Here is a 19,442-nt window from a genome sequence, read left to right as displayed (position 1 = left end):
CTCAGTTTCTTGTCCTGCACGCGGTGGGCCTCCCCCAGGAAGCCACTGTTGGTGGCCATGCACATCGCCTTCGTCTCGATGCCCCCACCGCCCAGCTTCTGGGACTGCTGGGTACTGACCCCTCACAGCCATACCCCAGGTACCCCTGGGGAGCCCTGAGTGTCAGCAGTCCTGCCGTGGAGGGGGCTGGAACCGTGGGCCCATCCCTGGCTGCCGCAGGTGGTGTGGGGGGCCGGGGTCATGACCTCCTAGGCAGGTGCCTCCCCCTCAGCCTTGGGTCACTTTCTGAGGAAAGAGGATCCTTTGAGTGGGGCGAATGGCACAGGGCACAGAGGCCGGCCCCTCAGGAGGTGCGGGAGGTCCCTGGGGGGCAGCGGTCCTTAGGAGAATGGCCTCCACGGCTCAGTCTTCTCTTGGTCCCTCCCAGGGAGTTGGCACAGGTGCTGCTTTGCTTTGCCAGGGTCTGTGTGGCAGGAAACAGCCTGTGGGTCATCGTGACACATCTGTAAGAGGGACAGCGCCTCTGGGCCTGCTAAGGGGGCACTCCTGGTCCTGGAAGGGCGCCCCACCTTGGCAGGGCTCTGGACATCAGTGGCCCCTGGTTTCCTGACCCAGGGCCTGCCCTTGAGCCGTCTGTGTATCTCCTGGGGTTTGAACTTGTTGGCCAGGCCATCCTGGCAGTTACATTTAGCATTTCTCATTCCATTGGCTCGCCTAGTAGAGACTCGCCAGCAACTCCGTGCTCAGTCAGTACCGCCCTGGGGCTGCCTCTCGGAGCAGCACCGTCCCTTCTGCTTTCAGAAAAGCAGGGCGGGTGCCCTTCACTGGCCAGCTGTCTGTTGGCATGCTGGATGAGTCGGAACGAGCAGACCCCCAGCTCCTGATTTCAAAACGTCAGTGACCTCTCCAAATGTTGACTGTGGCGGGGCCGATCCCTGAGGGACAGGGCCGTGACTCGGGTGGGAAACGTACAGGGACCTGCATGAGGCCCCGGGCGCACAGCTCCTCTCCCCGCTAGTGGGGCCCCGGCAAGCGGGGATGCTGGCTGGCCTTGACATGGGTCCCAGTTCCAGTCAGCAGCCAGGGCCACGTCGTCCTTTGGGAGTGGAGAAGGTGCTTCCTGTGGAGGGACCAGTGCCGATCACAGTTCCTCCCCCGAACGTGTGGATGGTCCCCCTCCCAGGCAGCACGGCCGCTCTGAGGACCTGGGGCTTGGCGCACGGCCACCATGGGCCCCAGCACCTCAGGGCCATGACCCCGCTTCACCTTCACAGCAGCCCCCCGAAGACCAGAACTGCTGGGACTGGATGGCCCAGAATCCTGTCGAATTCAACATGCCCCCCCGCAACGCCAGACAACCCCTGCTGTGTGTCGCCCGCGCCCGCCAAACCCCTCGTGGCCACCCCGCCTCGTGCACTCCCTGCCCACCTCGTCTGTCAGCAAATCGTCTTGGCTTTCTCGTCGACATGCCTCCAGGATCCGACCCTGGTCACCAGGTCCTGTGCCACCACCCTGGGTCACGCTACCATCCTCTCTGCCCGTCCGTGACTGCACTCACCCCTGCTTCTCTCGCCGCCCCCCCCCACTTCCCGGGTTGACCCTCTTTAAAACGTAAGTTATGTTAGGTCCTGGCTCTGCGCAGAACTCCACAATGGTTTGCAGTTTCAGACTCAAGGGCAAGTCCTTCTAATGCCCTCTGAGGCCCTGTGTGATCTGCCCCCCCGGGGGGGGCTCTCTGGCCTCACGGCCACCTCAGCTCTCCCTCCCTCTGCTCGGGCACAACACAGCACCAGGGGTCACTCCGCTCGCAGGGCAAGGGCCCCTGCTCCGGCTGTCTGTCCCCAGAGCCCCCGGCACTCTCCCGCAACCCTTTCACGTCCTGGTTCAAACCTTTTCCTCGCGACCCCTAGCCTCAGCACCCTGTTTAATGCTGCGGCCTGACTCCCACACGCTGGCCTTTCTTTCTGCCGTGCTTCGGAGATGGCCTCCCTGTCCAGCCTCCCTCGTGACGGCCTTCATCGCGGTTATCGTTGACCGTCCGTCTCTGCTGGAAGTCAGGCTCCCACAAGGGAGGAGCTGCTGTCTCGCTCACCGAGGCGTCCCGTGTGCCCAGATCAGTGCCTGGCACGTAGTGGGCGCTCACTAAATGTGTGTCAAGGAGTGTGACCTAGGAAAGTATGGCCCGAAGTGGTCGAGCGACGCGCGCAGGACCCCAGCAACCTGGGCTTAGAGCGGGGATTCGAGCCCAGACTCCAGCCCCGAGATCCAGGCTCTTAACCGCTGAGCTCTGCTGCCCACCCCGTGACGCGCCACGTCCTTGCGTTGATCTCTGCCCCTCTTGTCCTGGTCTCAGCGGGCTGGGCCTGCACCCTGCAGCCTCTTCTGGTGCCACCCAGGCTGATGATGTCTGGGTTCGCCCTGGGGCTCCCACTCCTGCCTCTCTAGCCCTTCGAGGAAGTCAACTGGTCCCTACCACCTGTCCCTGTGATGACCGACATCCCCTCAGAGGGCAGGAGGCCTCCAGAGGGCCCCCCCTCTGAACCTTGGCCTGGCCTAGCCGGTGGCCAACAGCTATTAGGGTGGCTCTTGCCTTCTAGAGACGCCCACATGATCTTTCACAGCTCGTGGAGGCCTGTCCCCTGGCCCTTTTACCCTCGGGCCGGTCCCGCCCTCTCAGAAATCCTCCTCTCTGGCGGTTAGTTTTCTATCACGCAGGGTCAAATTTGAATCCTGAGCTGCAGATGGTTCCAGTAAGCAGGGAAAGCTGAGCCGAGCGGTGGCTGAGTCCCACCAGCAGCTCACTTGCCGCATCTCCTTGCAGAGGCGCCAGCTGGGGGGGGGGGGGCTGGGCGGGGGGGGGGGGAAAGCCTTGAGGCTCCCCCACCCCTCCCACCCCCCACAGCAACTGCACCAGCTCTGAGGTTCCGGGGAAAATGTAGTAATGATTGCACGCTCGCTAGCTTTTCTGTCTCTTTCTTTTCTCCCGTCAGCCTATGTTCCTCATTCCTCATCGGGGCAGCATGACCTGCTTCAATTTACTTATTTAGCTAGCCATTTTTAATAATCTCATGCAAACCCACTACCCTGAACAAAAAGCCTGACAATCACTTCCACCGGGTCAGGTCGTCCCCACGTCACCCCATCCCCATCTCCCCAGCCCCCACACTTTGTTCTCCCCCTTGCTTTTCTCTTTGTTCGTTGCATCTGTGTGTGTTCCTAGAAAGTATACAGATAGATTTTTTTCATTTTAGAAAAAGGGTGTCCTACCGTCTGCAGGCTTTTTGGACATCCTGCTGTATTGCTAAGATGCTAAGATCCACCCATGTTGTTGCATCGCAGTGGTTCATTCATTCTGAATCCCTCAGGAAACGCCATCTTGTGCACAGACTGGGGAAGCCCTCATAAGCTCGGCCTCGCGAGCGTCGCCAACCCCTCTTCTGGTCTCCGTTGCAAGATCGCGGCATGTTGATGAATTTGCTGCTGCTCTTTTATTATCCTTTTTTAAACATCTGGTTTTCCTGTAGTCATGCCCCCCTTTTCATCCATAATATTTTGAGCAACCTTGACAGAGGTTTACCTATTTTGTTACTTTTCCTAAAAGGGTAACTTTTGGCTTCGTGGATCTCTCTTGTATCTTTAATAATCTGTGGCTTATTTTTATTGTCTTTGTTCTTTGTCTAATTTCTTAAAAGGGAAACCTCGCTCATTAATCTGGAGGCTCTCCTCTTTTCTAACATAAGCATTTAAGGTAATAAATTTCCCTCAAAGCACTGGGTTTTTCGTATCTCACAAGCTTTGATACGTGATAGTTTCTTTTTCATTGACTTTTGGATATTTTGAAGGTTTCATGACTTCTTTAGCTTGGGAGTTATCAATTTAAACAACATTTCGAAATGTATTGGCATCATTTACCTTTTAAAAGGTCAGAGATCGTGGTCTGTGTATTTATTTTTAACTAGTTCCTTCTTTATGTCTTATTATATAATCACCATTTTAATGCTCCAAGTGTACGTGGAGAAGCCAAATGTGTATTCTGGAAGTGTCGCATAGGCCTGTGTACGTGTCCATTAGATAAAGGTCGTTGATTGTGTCCTTTGGATCTTCTGTCCTTGATGAGCTGTTGGGCCGCTCGGCTTAGCAGTAGTCAAGACATGCGTTCCCATTGTGAGGACGGATCCATCAGCTCCTCCTCATGGTTCTCATAATGCTTCCTTGACATATGCTGAAGCGATTTTACTGAGTACGTCGTGTTTAAAATGGAAATCTCTTCTTGGTGAATTTCATCTTTTATCCTCATGTAGTCAGCCTTTTCATCCCTAATACTACTTTTTGTCCTCAAGTCTACTTTAGCCGATGTCCCCACAGCTTGCTTCTGGTTACCACCTGCCTGACAAGGCCTTTTTCATCCTTTTACTGTCCCTCTTTCGTGTTCACGTGCTGCTAAACAGCACACACCTCTCTGTATTAATCCAGTTGGCATGTCTTCTAACCGGCGGTCTGGGTCGTGTGACCCTCGTTCCCTGTAGCTTGTTTCTAACTTTTTCTCCTCCACTGGGGTGTCTTACCTTGTTTCTGTGCTTTATCCCATCGTGCAGGGAGGTTAAGAATGTGGCGGTGGGGGGGGGGGGAAGGGTTAGAGTTGACGGAAACAAGTAGAAAAATCCAAAGTAATTAGTGAACAACAGCTCACCCCAAGCCGCAAAGGGCTCTGGATAAGGCACGAGAAATTTCAGGAAGCATGAGAGAGGCCAAGACGATGACCTGGGGGCTAAGTGCTCACGACAGGCTCTGGGTTGCCCATCCAGCAGCCATCCCCCTTCTTCCTCATTCACAGAACCCCAGCTTTGTGTCAGCTGTGACAGGTGAGGTCTCAGAAGGTGGCTTCTACCCCCAGATCCACGGAAGTTCTAGATTTAGAACTACCATAGTTCCTAAAGCTGTCCTGTTAATCCTTATTGGTTTTGCCAGTGATCAGTCTAAAATTGGTATGTGACTCATTTCTGGCCAATGAGAATTAAGGGAAAGTCTGCTAAGGGGAGGGAGGTGGTGGGGGGAAGTGGGAGAGAGAGAAAAGCTCAAGAAGAACGCTCTGCCCTCCTTCCTGATTGGAATGTTGTCTTTTAAGCGTGGGATGTCTTGAGCTGTGGCAGCCATCTTGCAACCACAGGAGAAAACGCCACACTCTGAAGAGGCTGGGGAAGGAAGATGGGAAGGGCACGGATCCTTTATGCCATTGTTGAACCACGGCTCCAACCCCACAACTTCCCAGCGCCAGACTTCTTGCTAAAGTAGATCCATGTCTTTATTGTCTGAGCTACTGATGGCTACGTAGTCCATGATGTACAGCTCAAAGTAGCCAGAGATTACTGAAGAATTTGTCCAGTTGTAGGATCCTGCCGTTTCGAGTCCTGGGAGCAGACGGGCCTCCAGAGTGCACAGTGCCAGCCCGCACTGAGGCAGAAAACCCTCCAGGTGGAGGTTGTGGACCCTTTACCCTCCGCTGTCCTCCCTCTGCCACACTGTCTAGGCCAGAGGCTAAGAATTCCCCAAGTGAGAGCTTTTGCTGAAACTAAAAAGGGACCGGCAATGCAAATGCCTCTGAAAGGGCCTGCAAGGCTGCTTTCCTCTAAAACTTCCACCGGAGCCTCTCAGAGGACAAAGGAGACTGGCTGGAGTGAGGACAGAAGGGTAGCGGAGGCCCTCGGGGGTCGTGTTTAAACAGGGACTCACTCAATGGTTACCTTCACTGTCTGATTTGTTTTTATTAAGCAAACATTTATTTAGCACTTACTATGGTACCAAGTGATATCCAAGCACTTTAAGAATATTAATATGTTTAATCCTTGCAACAACCGTATGAGGTGGAGGGGCAAGGATGGGAACCCCAGTTTATGGAGGACTGGGGCCTGGCCCACCAGCCCCAGCTTGGGCCCGTGGTCTTGGCTGTTCTGTACGCAAGGCGGCTCCCGTGGTTTCAGGCAAAGCAGCCATGTGCACCGCCCGCTCCCGGGCCCCAGGCCCTCTGGGGCTGCCGTCCCGGTGGGGTGGACTGGCCCACCTATGTGGTCCGGCCCCACGACTGTGCGCATCCCAGGCGCTTTCTTCTCCAAAGGCCTCAGTACCTCTCCCAACTAGGGGAGCGGACTCCAGACCTCTCTTTTCACACCAGGCCCTTGGTGACAGATTGTAAGAGGAAGAAGGAATTCAGAAGGTAATGAAAATAGGGCTTTGAAGCTCTCCGCTCCTCCTCCCAAAAGCGCCATCCCCTCCCTCCATCCGCCCTGCTTCATGCTTGGTCCACAGCAGAGAGCCCTGCTCAGGGCAGAGCAGTGGATAGTAACCTTGACCTCTCTAGAGTGTTAGTAACTGATGCCTAAATTAGGCCAACCCAAGCTTTGCCAGGTTGCAGTCCTGATAGACTGCTCTAAATGGTTTTTTTTTTTTTTTTTTTAATTCCCATTATCTGTCAGTGGTCCTCCACAACCTTACATGACGAGCACTATTATCCCCATGTGACAAACGAGGAAACGCAGCTCAGAGAGTGATCTCATGTCCATGGCCATCCACGGCTGCACAGCTTAAAAGTAGCCTGAGTCCAAAGCCCACATTCATAAGCACCTGGGCTGCCTCCCATGGGGATCAGAAGTGTGCAGACCTAAGTGGGGCGCCACCAGAGCAGGGGGGTACCTGCAGCCACTGTCTACTGAGCCTCTGCCATACGCCAGTGGCTTATATATGTTATCAGATGTGACTATATATATACATTACATACTTTATCCAATATTTGGTACCACCCAGTGACAACAGCTTATATAACCGCCACCCCATTTCACAGAGGATCAAACCGCAGCACCAAGAGACTGTATCATCCGAAGGTACCTAGGCCTGAGCAGCAACCCGGAGACCTGACTTCAGGCCTGGCTGACCCCAGAGCACCCAGGAGGGAAAGGGCCAGAGCACCCAGGAGGTGGTCAGGACCAGGTGTGACACCTTAAGCCAAACGCTGCCTCCATCACAATTTTGCAGAAGGCTGACCATCGGCCAAGGTCTCTAGGGTGGCAGGGACTACATGAATAGGTACTCTAGTTGTTAAGAGCTTTGCAGTTCCCAAAGCACTGACTGCCTTTCTTCTGATTTGAAACCCTTAGAGAAAATGGAGCAGGACCTGGCCTCCCTGCTTTAGCTGGGGAGCCGAGGGCCACAGAGGGGCAGGCAAGGACTAAGCCCACAGCACTGTTAAGTCTCGCCCTGGCCCCGACATGCACTCCAGGCACTCAGAGTGCTTCTCGGATGGGTGTGTCCGGTCCTTGAGTTGGGTGGAGTGTGTCACGCTGCACCAGGCTGCCCGTTTGCAAACAGGATTGGGATCATCTTAAGCTGCGTTGGGTTTTTTTGTTTTTTGTTTTTTGTTTTAAATCTCTGTATGCTAAACTGAGACTTCCTGTCCCTTGCAATACTTCTCCCCATATGTACCATCCAAACCTTGTGTAAACCAAGGAAATGAGTCTCTCTTCTGAGGTAAATTTGTAAAGGCAGTGCAGTGTTCTTTGCCCAGATCTGGGTAAACATGGAGTCTTGAAACACAGACTTCAATCTGGATCTAAAGTGGGAGAATTTATGCAAGCCACACGCCTGTTGAGCCTCAGTTTCCCCATCTGTAAAATCCTGGTGCTAATAATGGTCCGGTAACTAAGCAAAGGTATGATGAAGATAGGTTCGTTCTTTACCAATATCTGAGGGATGTACAGTTGGAAATCTCTGCCACCTTCCTCCGTCCTTCCAAGACACCTGAGGCTGGCCCAGAAATGAGACCCTCGGAAGACGCTTATTCTAGGGACTCCTCAGAGCCAATCCTGTGGGCCTCACCTGTTCCCAACGTATTTCCACTCTCTCCCCTTTATGGTACACAACCCCGGGCAGTCTCCTGGAACGTTCCCCTGACCACTGCTTCTGATCAGGGAGCCGTTCCCTTTCTCCCGAGGATGAGTCACTACGTTGCTTGCTTGCTTTCCATTGTGCTTTTTTTAAGTTCGAAAAAAGAAATGTGTCAAATTTAAAACTCAGCACAGCACATCTATTTAAAGTGCAGAGGAAGAAGCCTTTGAGCGATTTGCAGAACCTGAAGGCCTCAGCCCCAGTCTTTCCCGTACTTTCTAAGGCCCCCACTTGAAAGGCGGGCGGGTGCTTGCGGCCTGAGCCCTCTCGGCTGGGGACAGGGAGAAGCCTTCTGCGAGGGCAGGTGGGAGCCAGGCAAAGGCTTGCCTGAAGGCGAGCCCTGGGGACGGTTTCCAGCCTCGGCGCCCCTGCCGTCCACGACACACGGGGCTCGGGGCCCCCCGGCACTGGACGTGGCGCAGGCAGAGGCAGGCCGACAGCTGGGCGGCAGGCGGTCTGGGGCGGGAGACGGGGGCAGCGCCCCTCAGTCACCTGATGGCCTCTCCTTTCCAGCTCCCCGAACGGTCGCAGAGCAGGGGTGCTCCGGGAGCTTGTTGGCGTCTCAGGAGGAGTGGAGGAAGGTCCGTCTTGGGCACTTGCTTACTTCCTTCCGCCTTCCAGACACAGTCCCCCCCAGAGCTGCTGTACGATGAAACCCTTCTCCCCTCCGCCCTGAGCTACCGCCCGTGGCCCTGCTCCCCTGCCCCCCTGCAGCAAGCCTCTCTGCAACACACGTTACCAAGGCAGAATGGACAACTAGGGGGTGGCCTGGGAGGCCTGTGGCGGGAAGGCATCCCAGGAGGCTGGGCAGTGTCCTTCCGCAGAGGCCTTCACGACTGGGCGGCGTTTTTTCACCCCCCGCGCTTGTCCATATTCCTGCGAGCCGAGCAACGCCCGGCTTGAAGTAGGCCACAGTAAATGCTTTCTGAGCAATTCATGTTTCAGAATAGCTGGCAGATTGCAGTAAGGCGGAGGGACGCGTCACGTGACTTCAGAGTTCACTGGTTCTGATTACCCCACTCCGTCTGAGAAGCCGTTTTTGCCAAAATTGCACATATGTTCCTGAAAAACACACACACAGTTGTTTTCTGGTGGAATTGTTCTCTCTCCCAAACCATCAGACACTCCCGTGTGTTAGACTCCAGAATGGTCTCCGGTGGTTTCAGTTCTTCTCATGCCTCAGAGAACCCTCTTGGCTAACTCGGTGGCTTTTCCTGAACGGCTTGGAGGGGGACAAGGGGGCACTGGGCTTTAAGAGGGTGACAGTGCGGCTTTACCTTCCCCGGCAAGCAGAGCAATCAGTGGTCAAGGCTGGGCGAACAGGCATTCTGGGAGCATGCAAAGAGTAGAGAGACACGCACAATAGATGGCAGGGACTTCAAAGGCGTAAGGGTCACCTTGAAAGATAATGGCACCGAGGCGAGGGGTGGGAGGCTTTTGTACCCTCTGACAACGAAGAAGTAGGGAAGACAAAAGCTATTTGCCACATTTGCGCGCGCGGGTCTATAGAACTGAGCATGGTTCTGCTATAATTTACATCAAGGGAGGCTGAGCCTCCTGTCGTCTTGTCCAGAAATAAATGGCATCAATCAGCTGACAAACTGTTTCTCTTGCCTCCTGATCTTCTGGTCTTTTTTCTTTTCCTTTTTTCTTTTTTTTTAAACACAGAGAGCATTTAAATTCTATTTAGGCACCTAATGTATAACAATCTCCTTCCGTTCACTAGGCCCCAGAAAACTGACAGATGCCCACCCCATGAGACACGGGCATGAACTGGAGACCCGTGTTCCTCTGGCCCCTGGCCTGGCTGGGGGTTGCCATTGGGCAAATCTGGATTCTTGTGAACGGGGAGCCCCAGGCTCTGACTGCCAGAGGCAGGGAGTAGAAGGGAATCCCTGTGATTCCCTCACACGTAGCCCCGTGCCAGCCTGCAGGCCTTGTGCACCTTTGACAGATGGGCAAACTGGGGTGCACAGAGGCTACCTCACTCACCCCCAGGTCCCAGAGCCAGGCCGGAAGGCCAGTCTGACTCTGAGACAGAACCTTTGTCCTTGCTGCTGGCTTCACCTGGGTCAAAGCCGAGGTGAGCAGCAGGTGCGGCGGCCAACAGATTTTCAATGGATGTTAAAAGAAATGTTTGTTCCCGGCTCAGAGAAAGAATATGCTACCTCCCAGGCCCAATAAAGGTCAAAACCGGCCTTTCTGCTCTACGGAAGGGTAGAGGGACAAGCAGCAGGGGCTGCCGGCTGCGCCCTCCTGGCGTGGAAGCCCAGCGGGCCGGGGCCGGGATGGTGGCAGCATGGGGCCTCTGCCATCCCCCTCGAGCATCTGTTCCTCTCTGCGGCGTGGGCCTCAGCTGCTCGTGAAAGGGATCAAGCCTCAGAAGGCTGTTCTCCTTCTTTGAAGCTGACAGCTTGATGCCTGTGGAAATGCGATACTATTTCAGGATTTCATTTGAAAGAGGCTTCAAAAGAGTGACTCGAAGGCTCCGTTGAGTTGCCTATTATGGCGCTCCTGCCGGCCCGCATCCCCGTTGGTGAGCCCGAACGCGGCATCTGCGGTTTTGCACGTCATCAGGCAGGTGATGTTCTAAATTAGCATCTGGCTCGTTCTGGAAGGCTGTAACTCTTCTTGAGCTCTCTCTCCCAAGAAACAACCAGGACTTTCACGGCTTGTGCCTTTCTTACATCGCGTTTGAAACGATCCTCCAGGAAGTCGATCGGGTGAACTACATGAGCCCCGTCCATGCTAGGCATGTTTTCAAGACCCCAAAAATAAAGGTTATGAAATTGCCACTCTGAAACCAGACTAGCCGGGCCCACCTCCCAGCCCCGGACCCTTGGAGGCGCACGGGACCAGACAGGCCTCCCGGGCAAGACGGGGCACGAGCAGGAAGCACCGCACGAGCGTGGGGGAACATGGCGCCAGGCCAGGCCATGTGCCACGTGGGCAGGAGCCGGAGGCCAGGCGGCCCGCACGGTCTCTGAGCTCGGCTCCGACGCCAGCGCTGCGGGCAGGCCCCACCTTCCGGTCCCACGGCGTGCTGGGTCTCGGCCACCGACCCCACCACACTCTGCCTTCCCTGCCGGGCTGAGGTCCTCAAGCGCCGAGTCACATCTCCTGCAGCTTTGTGTTCCCACACCTGGCACGGAAAGTGTGCAACGTGTGCTGACACGATTAGGGAAGGGAAAGAAGAGAAGGGGAGGAGAAGTCCGCGGGAGCAGAAACTGACGGATTCTGGGGTGGTTCTTTATGTAACTACGCCATGCCTCAGCAAAGAAAGTACTGTGCTTCCAAGAATTGGAAACAAGGTCCCAAAGGCGCGTATGCGCCACTGAGCCCAGGTGAGGAGCACTGAGCCCTGTGTTTCTAGACCCTCTCTCCCTGGGGCTCAGCCTGAAGAGAGGCTCTTTAGCAGAAGTACCAGGAACACAAGGCCACCCTGCCTCTCCTGCTTCAAGAATAAGGATCAGCGCTGCATCTGCTGAGGGCAGCTCCACGGAGGGCACCTCCGTGTCCCCTCAAAGCAGCTAGAGCATCAGCTTTCTCCACCTTCACATAAGCTTCTGGGCCAACAATGATCCAGTGGCCATGTTCCCACTTCAGAGGCAGAGTCATCACAAATCTAACCTGTCACCCTCCAGCAGCTGGAGCTCACCATTTAACCACCGGGCGACGGCTTGCCTCCAAAGTCCATCATTCACGCAAACTGTTCCCTGTTGTTGTCCCATTCCGCCCCCCTGCCCCCTGCCCCAGGTAAGTCAGTGCCTAGAGAGACACTCCATTCACCAAACATTGCAAACATTGGCCAAAGACGGCGAGGCCCTGCCCTATGAGGATCTGTCCTTGCTCGACATTCCAGGCCTCCGGGGAATGGCTCTGTGCACACCACTCCTCTCTTGGGCACCTGGCACCATGTACTCCTCCGGTGGTCACCCCATGCGGGGGTAGGGGATACAGGCCTTCCAGAGGGACTCCCTGCTGCTCCAGCCCCCAAACAACAGTTGGCCCAGCTATAAGGAGAGTTGGCACCTCCCCTGCCTTTTTATTTTTTGTGCTATATTCCAGAAGATGTGGGATTTTTCTTTTTATATAAGGCAGAAGAAATCTCTAATTCATAAGGAGCCAGGATAAAATCCTTGAGACCACAAGGCAAAGTTAAGTGCAAGCAGTTTTCTAAATCTCGGCAAGAGAGGATGCTGTCGCACAAAGGCAGCTACGCCCAAAAAAACAACACGAGCCCTAGAAAGAAAACAAGGCACAAGAAAACCAAACTTCCACAGAAAGATAGAGTTGTTCTACTTGGTAAACCGTTTGGTCCACAGACCGACTGCCTCCTGTTAAGATGTTCCCCTTGTCAAGGTCCATGCCCGCTGCTGGAAGGATCTTCCCATCTTTAGATGTGTCACTAGCACATCCGACTGATTTCAGTAACTCTCAGCGAGAGCCAATTTAAGCTGGTTTTTCTATTCACACTGCCCTCAAAAGAGACCAAATTCCAATTCCTCTTCAGACTCCGAGACCAGATGCTGCGGCAAATGTTACAGCAAAGTGAACCTAGACAGCGATCCCATGGCACTCCCGGGGGGAGCACAGGACTCCTCAGCTCTTTCTGTGGCTTGGACACACATTGGTTTCAGGTCCATTGCTGCCACCTCCTCCCAGCCAGGGTTTCTGATGGGACAGGCTTTTGCGCCAACACAGGGGACCGTGGAGAACAGAAGGTTCCCGACGAGGCTAGGGGGCAAGTGACAGACTGACAGCAGGGAGGCCCTACTGCATCTGGCAGCCTGAACTGGGCAGCAGTTCCTGCAAATGAGAAGCCACTGCCTTCGTTAGGTAGGTCATTGTCCCATAAGCGCCACTTGGAGCACTGTCATAAAAGAAGTGGCAAATGCCTGTGGCTTGGTCTTTCTCCAGGGTGTCCATGGCTCCGATTGACATCTGCAGCAGGAAAAGAGGCAAAGAATGAACAGAGTTCCCTCTCAGGCCCTGGGATGACCGTATGTGCTGGAAGCCAACAGCCCCCAGAGAAGGGCTCTAAGCCCAAGGGCAGGAGCCCAGAGTGCCCGGGGGTGACACCCAGCCTCTCCTCCGGGTACTACACTGTGCTCCCGCGTGCCCTCGTCCGCAGTGCGTTACCAACTCTGTAACGAGAGGACGCTTCCTCCTACCTCAACGCCGGCACTCAAACCTATGCCAAAATGGGAAATGTAAAGATCTTTGGAAACAGACAGACTCAAGTGGCCACTGTGCCATTTTCTAACCAAACGGTCGACAGTTTTCCACCATCTGTGATGCCATTTTCTTTGAGAATAGTGTTTCCTACTGGACACAGAATCCTCAGCCTTGACAGAGATACATGCCAGCCAACCTGCTACCTTGCCTCTGTCCTCACCTCAGCTCGGGGGTGACTGGGCGGGACTGGGCACACCCACCTGGTCCTGCAGGAACAGCTGATTGGCCATCTGCACGATCTGGTCCACGTGGATGATGCCCCCGATGCTGTTCATGTTGGTGTCTGAGAGCAGCGTCAGCACCATGATGGCCTCCACCAGCAGCTGCCGGTACTCGGGCTGCGGCACACGGTTCAGCACCGACTCGACGTGGACGGCAAACTTGATCTCCTGGGGGGTCATCTGCCAAAGGGACCGACGGGGGGCGGGGGGGGTCAGGAGGGAGCCGAGGACAGCCAGCCCTGATCCCAGCGCTGGCCATGGCACCCATTGGCTCCAGGGCTCAGCCCAAATGCTGCCTTTCTGGCCACATTCTTGATGCCACCAGCCAGAACCTTCTGGAGCAGGAGGCAGACAACTTCGAGGTGTGGGAGGTGGGGGGGGGGGAGGTTGGAGTTGGCCTTGTCCTAACTTGATTTACCTACCCCACTGGACTGGGACATCCAGGGGACAGGGCCCTTTGTTTATTCCTCTTTCTTCATCACTCCTTGTGGCATATAGCACTGGGTCTTGGGCGGGGTAAAAACTAAGTACTCAGTCTGTGAAAGAATAACTCGGGGAAAGGAAACCAGAAAGATGACTGTTCTCGGCGGAGGGGGCTGGAGGAGGCTGCACGGGGCTCCGACGTGTGGGGCATGCAGCTTCCTTCTTCTCTTAATAGTGCCTTAAAGGGCAAAGGTAAAGCTCTTGACAGATATGCAGTTTCTGAGGGGCCAAAGAAAAGGCGATGCTGACAAAGGTGGGAAGCACGCCCTAGAGCACTGGGGGGAGACCCGCAGGAGGTGGGCACTGGCGTTCTCCCGTCATACCTCTCTCGTCGTTGACGATGGGAGCACGTAACCATCGATGGACAGACCGTGGCACTGGAGGCAGAACACACACAGCACGGTTCAGTCAGATTCCAGAACCTGATTAGTAAATGTGCACACACGTTCGCACACACTCAAGTCCCTCTGCTCTGGAAACCTGCATGAGGGCTGAACACGCCAGACTGCTAGCGTTATTTTTAGAGAGCTTGTTCTCACTGCCCACAGGCTGTGTTTTCGATGGAGCAATTCTAGGGAGGCAGCAGGCATCTTTCAGATTGTGTGCGAACAATGCCCCAGGGAGCTGCTGGGTCCTCCTCTGTGGAAGCTCCGCATTTCACTTGGCAACCAGGCCCTGGCGGCTGTGAGGCCCCCTTTGGTGCCACATAAAGGGAGATTTTCATGGCTCCTGCTGGCGAAGTGATACTTCTGTGCCTTTGCAGGCATCTATTTTTGAGATTACTATAATAAGCACCAATCACAAAAGACTCGAGCACATGCACAGACGTGCACACGCACACCCTTGTATATAAATATCAAGTGCCGGCTCGACACAAAACGCTGCTTTTTCATAATAAAAGTGTCTTGGTATTGAACTAGGATAAGTCTGGATGGAAGCGTATGATGCCCCAGGAAGAGTGGGGAGGTTTTTCTAGGAAGTTTGTTCTAGTCTAATTCGAATTGGCTGCCTTCTAAATCCCAGGGCCCTGGCGGGCTGAGGACAGGGTAGCGGCAAACGCCCGGGCCTCGTGAGCGGAGGCGGCGAACGGCTCTTGTGGGCTCCGCTACCGTGTGGGGCCAGCTGCTTGAGGACAGGGACCATTCCGACCTCCCCATGCTCAGCGCCATGAAGACCTCCGTCCCCACAAAGCAGACATGCTGAAGCTCCCTCATGGACCAGGGGCCCCGGCCCCAGAAACAAAATGGCTGAAAGGTGCTGTGACCTTGGGAAGGGGCTTGTGGTGTGTGCTCCTTCGGGATGACTTTCCTCTCCTCTCCTATGGTGAAACGAGCTAACAAAAATCGTTTAAAACAAAACAAAAAAAAACCAAAACCAGTACTACCCCCTGGTTCTTAATTTGCACTGAAGCTTTTAACTGAGGCAGTCCGTGCCTGGGTATTAGGAAAGAGGAGCTGGGGGGGGGGGGGGGGCCCCGGGGGGACACAAAAGGGCTCGGGGGGGGGGGGGGGCGCACAGAGCAAAGGGGCGTGGCTTCGCCGCTGCCCCCTCCTTGCTCACGTGCGCAGGCGGACTCTGCTGTGCTCTGGTGTGTGCAGTGCAGGCTGTGGCTTCTGATGACCTCCGTTGATACCGCCACAGCCCTAGGCCGCTGGGAAATGCAGCCCTGTCGGATGGCCACAGGCACAGGGGGCAGCTGGCTAAAGGGAGTGGGTTTGGGGTCCCCATCCTCTAGGTGGAGAGGCAGAGGCGGCCCCAGGTATGTGGGGATTGTGCCTTGGAGCACCTGGGGCCTGACACGGTGCCCTACAGCCACAGGAGGTGCTCACATCAAGTTGCTGAATGGTGTAGACACCACACCTGTCCTGTACACGCAGGAAGCTAAGGCCTGGGGCTGCCATTGTAGGTCACCTACGTCACATCCAAAAGTCTCCCCCCCCCCCTTCTGCAGTTTTTGTCTATCTTCTGACTTTTCTATGTTCCAGAAATATGTCCAAGGTGGTCCCACACAACTTGGGCTTGCCGCCTGATCTAATTTGCTGTGGTTTCAGCCGGCAGTTCTCAGCCAGGACAATCTGCTGCCTAGGGGACACTTGGCAATGCCTGGAGATATTTTTGATTCTCACAACTAGGGGTGGGCATGGGGGTGCTACTGGCATCTAGTGGGTGGAGGCCAGGGATGTTGCTTAACATCCCACAATACACAGAAGAGCTCCCACAAAGAAAGAATTACCCGGCCCCGAATGTCAGTGGTGCCAAACATCAGAGGTGAAGAAACCCTGCTCTAGGCTGGGGGCTACCCAAGTTCGGGGGCCGTATCTGCTGGCTCTGCAGCCACACGCTGATACCTGCAGGTGCCACCATGCCTCACAAAGGAATTAAGGGGGTGGTTTGTTTCCCTAGGAGTGTGTGCTCCCAGCGACAAGGCCAGTGAAATGGCGTACAGTGGCCAAGCTTACCTTCTGAAGGATCTTCCACACCTTCTGGTAGAATCCCACAGGGACCCTGTTGATGGCTCCGTCCAGCCTTCTCCTGCGTAGCCACTGGCCCTGGCGCTCCCCCCAGCCAATGTGGTGCCCGCCTGAGTCTGATGATGAAGTGCCAGTGGGCGAGGATGGGGTGCTGGACCTCTGCAAGACAGACCGCGCATGGTCTTTAGAAACCTCAGAGCCGGTACCCCACGAGACTGCTGGCCAGCATGAGGGATGACTCAGCAAACTCATCAAAACACAGACCACATGCTCAGAAAGGAACATAGTTCCTTGGTTTAACTCTGGCCATTTCTGGAAGCTGGATTAATTCTGTACGGGTTTGGTTACTGATCTCCTTTTGTGTCCTCCTTCCAGCCCTCGAGACGTAGTACAACATCAAAGGACCTTGACCTCACAGGGCAGACCAAGCAGGGGAGAGTGCGGCCCCTGGGGTCAGGCTGTGACTCCCAAGTCAACACCGCTGCCTCCATCCGAACAACAGCTCTGGGCCTCGGCTTCCCCTGTACAACGGGTCACAGGCAGACCTGCTTCGGAGAGCCGTGAGCACTCCCTGAATGAAGATACAAAAAACCTTGAAAGCACGCCTGGCTTGTGGTAAGTGCACATGGGACACAGCTGTCCCAAGGCCCTCTGGCATTGCTGCAGGAGGGCTGCGAAAGAGCCCCCCAGGCCGATGAATGCCGAAGTGCCCACTCTTCTTGCACCGTGCCCCAGAGGGGCAGGGGTCACCTCCCCGTACTGCAGGTGCCACAGACAACGCAGCACATAAAAATATGGGGGAAGGGGGAGAGGGGTTGCTCTGGAGGGAAAGACAAACAGTAAAGGCTGGGAATCCTTATTTAGTAGTGGGGCCTCCAAGATGACAGTATATCCACCAGTGCCTTTGAATCCCTTTGTTCGCCTGTTCTCAGCACGGGGCTCCATCCTCACCGGGGCTGATGGCGGCCGCCCAGCCAGAACACGGGCTTTGCTGAAGCAGAGGGAGTGCGTCATCTCATTCCCACCTCGTGGCCTGAGGCTGGCCTTACTCTGGCCTTGGAGAGCCAGGTGCTGGGGCAGGGCCCGCCCCCAACTGCAGATGCAGCTCACAGAGGCTCTCTGTGGGGGTCTGGAGCCAGAGGACCTGAAAGCTGAGCTAGCTCCGTGGGGTGGGGGGTGGGGTGGGGGGCGAGGCCACGCCGCACCCCTCCCCGCAGCAGAGCTCACAAGCCTGCTTTCTGCCGGAGGATGGATTCTAACCTGCACGTCTACAGGGCAGTAGAGGGTAACTTTCATCCTTCCACGTTATCTTGTTCCGAACTATCTCATACCTTCATTTCTCAATGCACAACATCAAACTTAAAGGTTTAAAAATGAAATCCAAATGGTAAGCATGCTAGCAGGGCAGGAGGCAGGAGTTTTCCCTATGTACTCATTTTGACTTCATCGGATCTTATTTTGAAAAGGCTGTTAGGCTGGGTTATTCCATGGGGTTCATTACTGCCATTTAAATACGGCAACAATTAGATACAAATAAAAGTAATTACAGCCACACTCATCAATGACTCAGCTGGTTTTCTCCTTCTAGTTTCAAGAGGAAGATTAAGACTCGCTTCTGCAATTAGAATATTTCCTACTCCTCCACTTGATCTGGGGCCTCAAGCCAAGCCAGGGTGTTGTGAGTATAAGGTGCTCCTCAGCACGTGCAGGCAGTGGCTCACCACCACAGCTCAGAAGAAAGGCACAGAACCAATGCCCCGAAGGTTCCAGAAGCTCCTGGACAAAGCTCAAATCAAGAACTTCTTGGCTTTCCTTCTAGACCCTCTTCATAATGACAGTCACATGAAAACTTAAACCTGTTCAAAGCTGTGGGAGCTAGGGATGAGGTGGGTGCACGGGAAGGGCAACAAGAGGACTCAGACACCACAAACGAGGAGGCGGTGAGGAGAGCAGTCGGGATGCGTGGTTTACCGCAGACTTGGAGGAATGCGCACTGCTGGACACGGCCTGGCTCACAGAAAACAGCTACAAAACAAAGAGAGTCCACTCAGTCATGTGCAGTGACACCAAAGGACGCAAGCAGGGAGGAGGAACACAGAACAGCATCGAAAACCCCCGCGGCAAGAAGGAGCAGAGGCGGCGGGCAGGCAGAAGTTCTCACTCACCGTCCAGGCAAAGAGCCCCAGACGCCCGCCAGCGCAGAGCTCGGGGCTCCGTGCCACGGCAGACCTGGGCACTGCTCTTTCTCGGGAGTATGAAACATTACCCATTCTAGTCCTATGTGGATCTGTCTCATCAAGTTAGGACACTATTTTCTAAAGTCCTAGCCACAAAATGCTCATCTTTTATGTTAAGAGTTGTGAAAATCTGTAGAGATCAATAAAATACCTACCCATAACCAGCATTTAGCGTCTGGGCCCCTACTGGCATTAGATAGATATTTATTAAATGAACAAGTAAGAGAAGGCTGATGACCTTTGGCCAAACAAGTATTTCCTCATCTAAAAATCTATAATGTATCCTTAACTGGCATGGGGATAGTGCCTGAGCACAAACTGTGCACCCGTGGTGTTCTTGCAAAAAAAGAGTCGAAATTTAAAATGCCAAGGCATCTATAAAATTTGGGAGAGAGAATAATATATTTCCTTGATGTAAGTGGCCAAGTATAAAACTTGTACTGGCTGAATCTAAACCTAGCAAAGAAGATCATTTTGTCCCCATAATATACAAGGACAGTATTAAATGGAGGCAGAAGGAACCACCCATATTCACCCACAGTGAGCCACGATCGGGGTATGGTGCCACCGAGTGGCTAGCAAAGGAAGATGTTTGGAAAGTTGGTTCCTGACTTGGAAAGAGCCTAAGCTAGCTGCAGAGACAGCATAGAGAATCGATATGTCACTCTACAACTCCTCTACGCCTGCTCAGTCACAGGGCTTCCAACTTTCCGGAGTGCTTAGGAAGAAGCGGGTCCTGAAGGTACTGGGAAAGAACAGTATCCTTACACTGCTTTCCTTCCAGGGTTAAAGTACACACACACACCCCCCACACACCACACCCCACACGCCACACACAACCACACACACCCCACACA

General features: G+C 54.5%; 1 protein-coding gene across 6 annotated transcripts in view; it reads right to left on the bottom strand.

Annotated features, from left to right (window-relative positions):
• Positions 1-12,210: 12,210 nt before the first annotated feature.
• The window catches only part of PHKA2 (phosphorylase kinase regulatory subunit alpha 2), a 73,143-nt gene continuing 65,911 nt past the window's right edge, over positions 12,211-19,442 (bottom strand). For 4 of the 6 annotated variants that reach the window (XM_073902017.1, XM_073902020.1, XM_073902016.1 and 1 more), the window contains 5 exons: positions 18,320-18,373; positions 16,337-16,507; positions 14,201-14,254; positions 13,374-13,574; positions 12,211-12,879 (listed from right to left, as the gene is read on the bottom strand). In XM_073902017.1, the coding sequence (XP_073758118.1) occupies positions 12,709-12,879; positions 13,374-13,574; positions 14,201-14,254; positions 16,337-16,507; positions 18,320-18,373 (651 nt within the window). In that variant the 3' untranslated portion in view covers positions 12,211-12,708. The remainder of the gene's footprint in view (positions 12,880-13,373; positions 13,575-14,200; positions 14,255-16,336; positions 16,508-18,319; positions 18,374-19,442) is intronic. The other 2 variants (XM_073902018.1, XM_073902019.1) reach the window with 1 other exon arrangement.

Source organism: Callorhinus ursinus, unplaced genomic scaffold (genome assembly GCF_003265705.2).
Source record: "Callorhinus ursinus isolate GAN/ISIS: 27379988/994484 unplaced genomic scaffold, GSC_fseal_2.0 scaffold16, whole genome shotgun sequence".
NCBI classification, from domain to species: Eukaryota; Metazoa; Chordata; class Mammalia; order Carnivora; family Otariidae; genus Callorhinus; species Callorhinus ursinus.
Note: the sequence above shows the minus strand (reverse complement) of the source record. Positions and strands in the feature narration are given on the sequence as shown.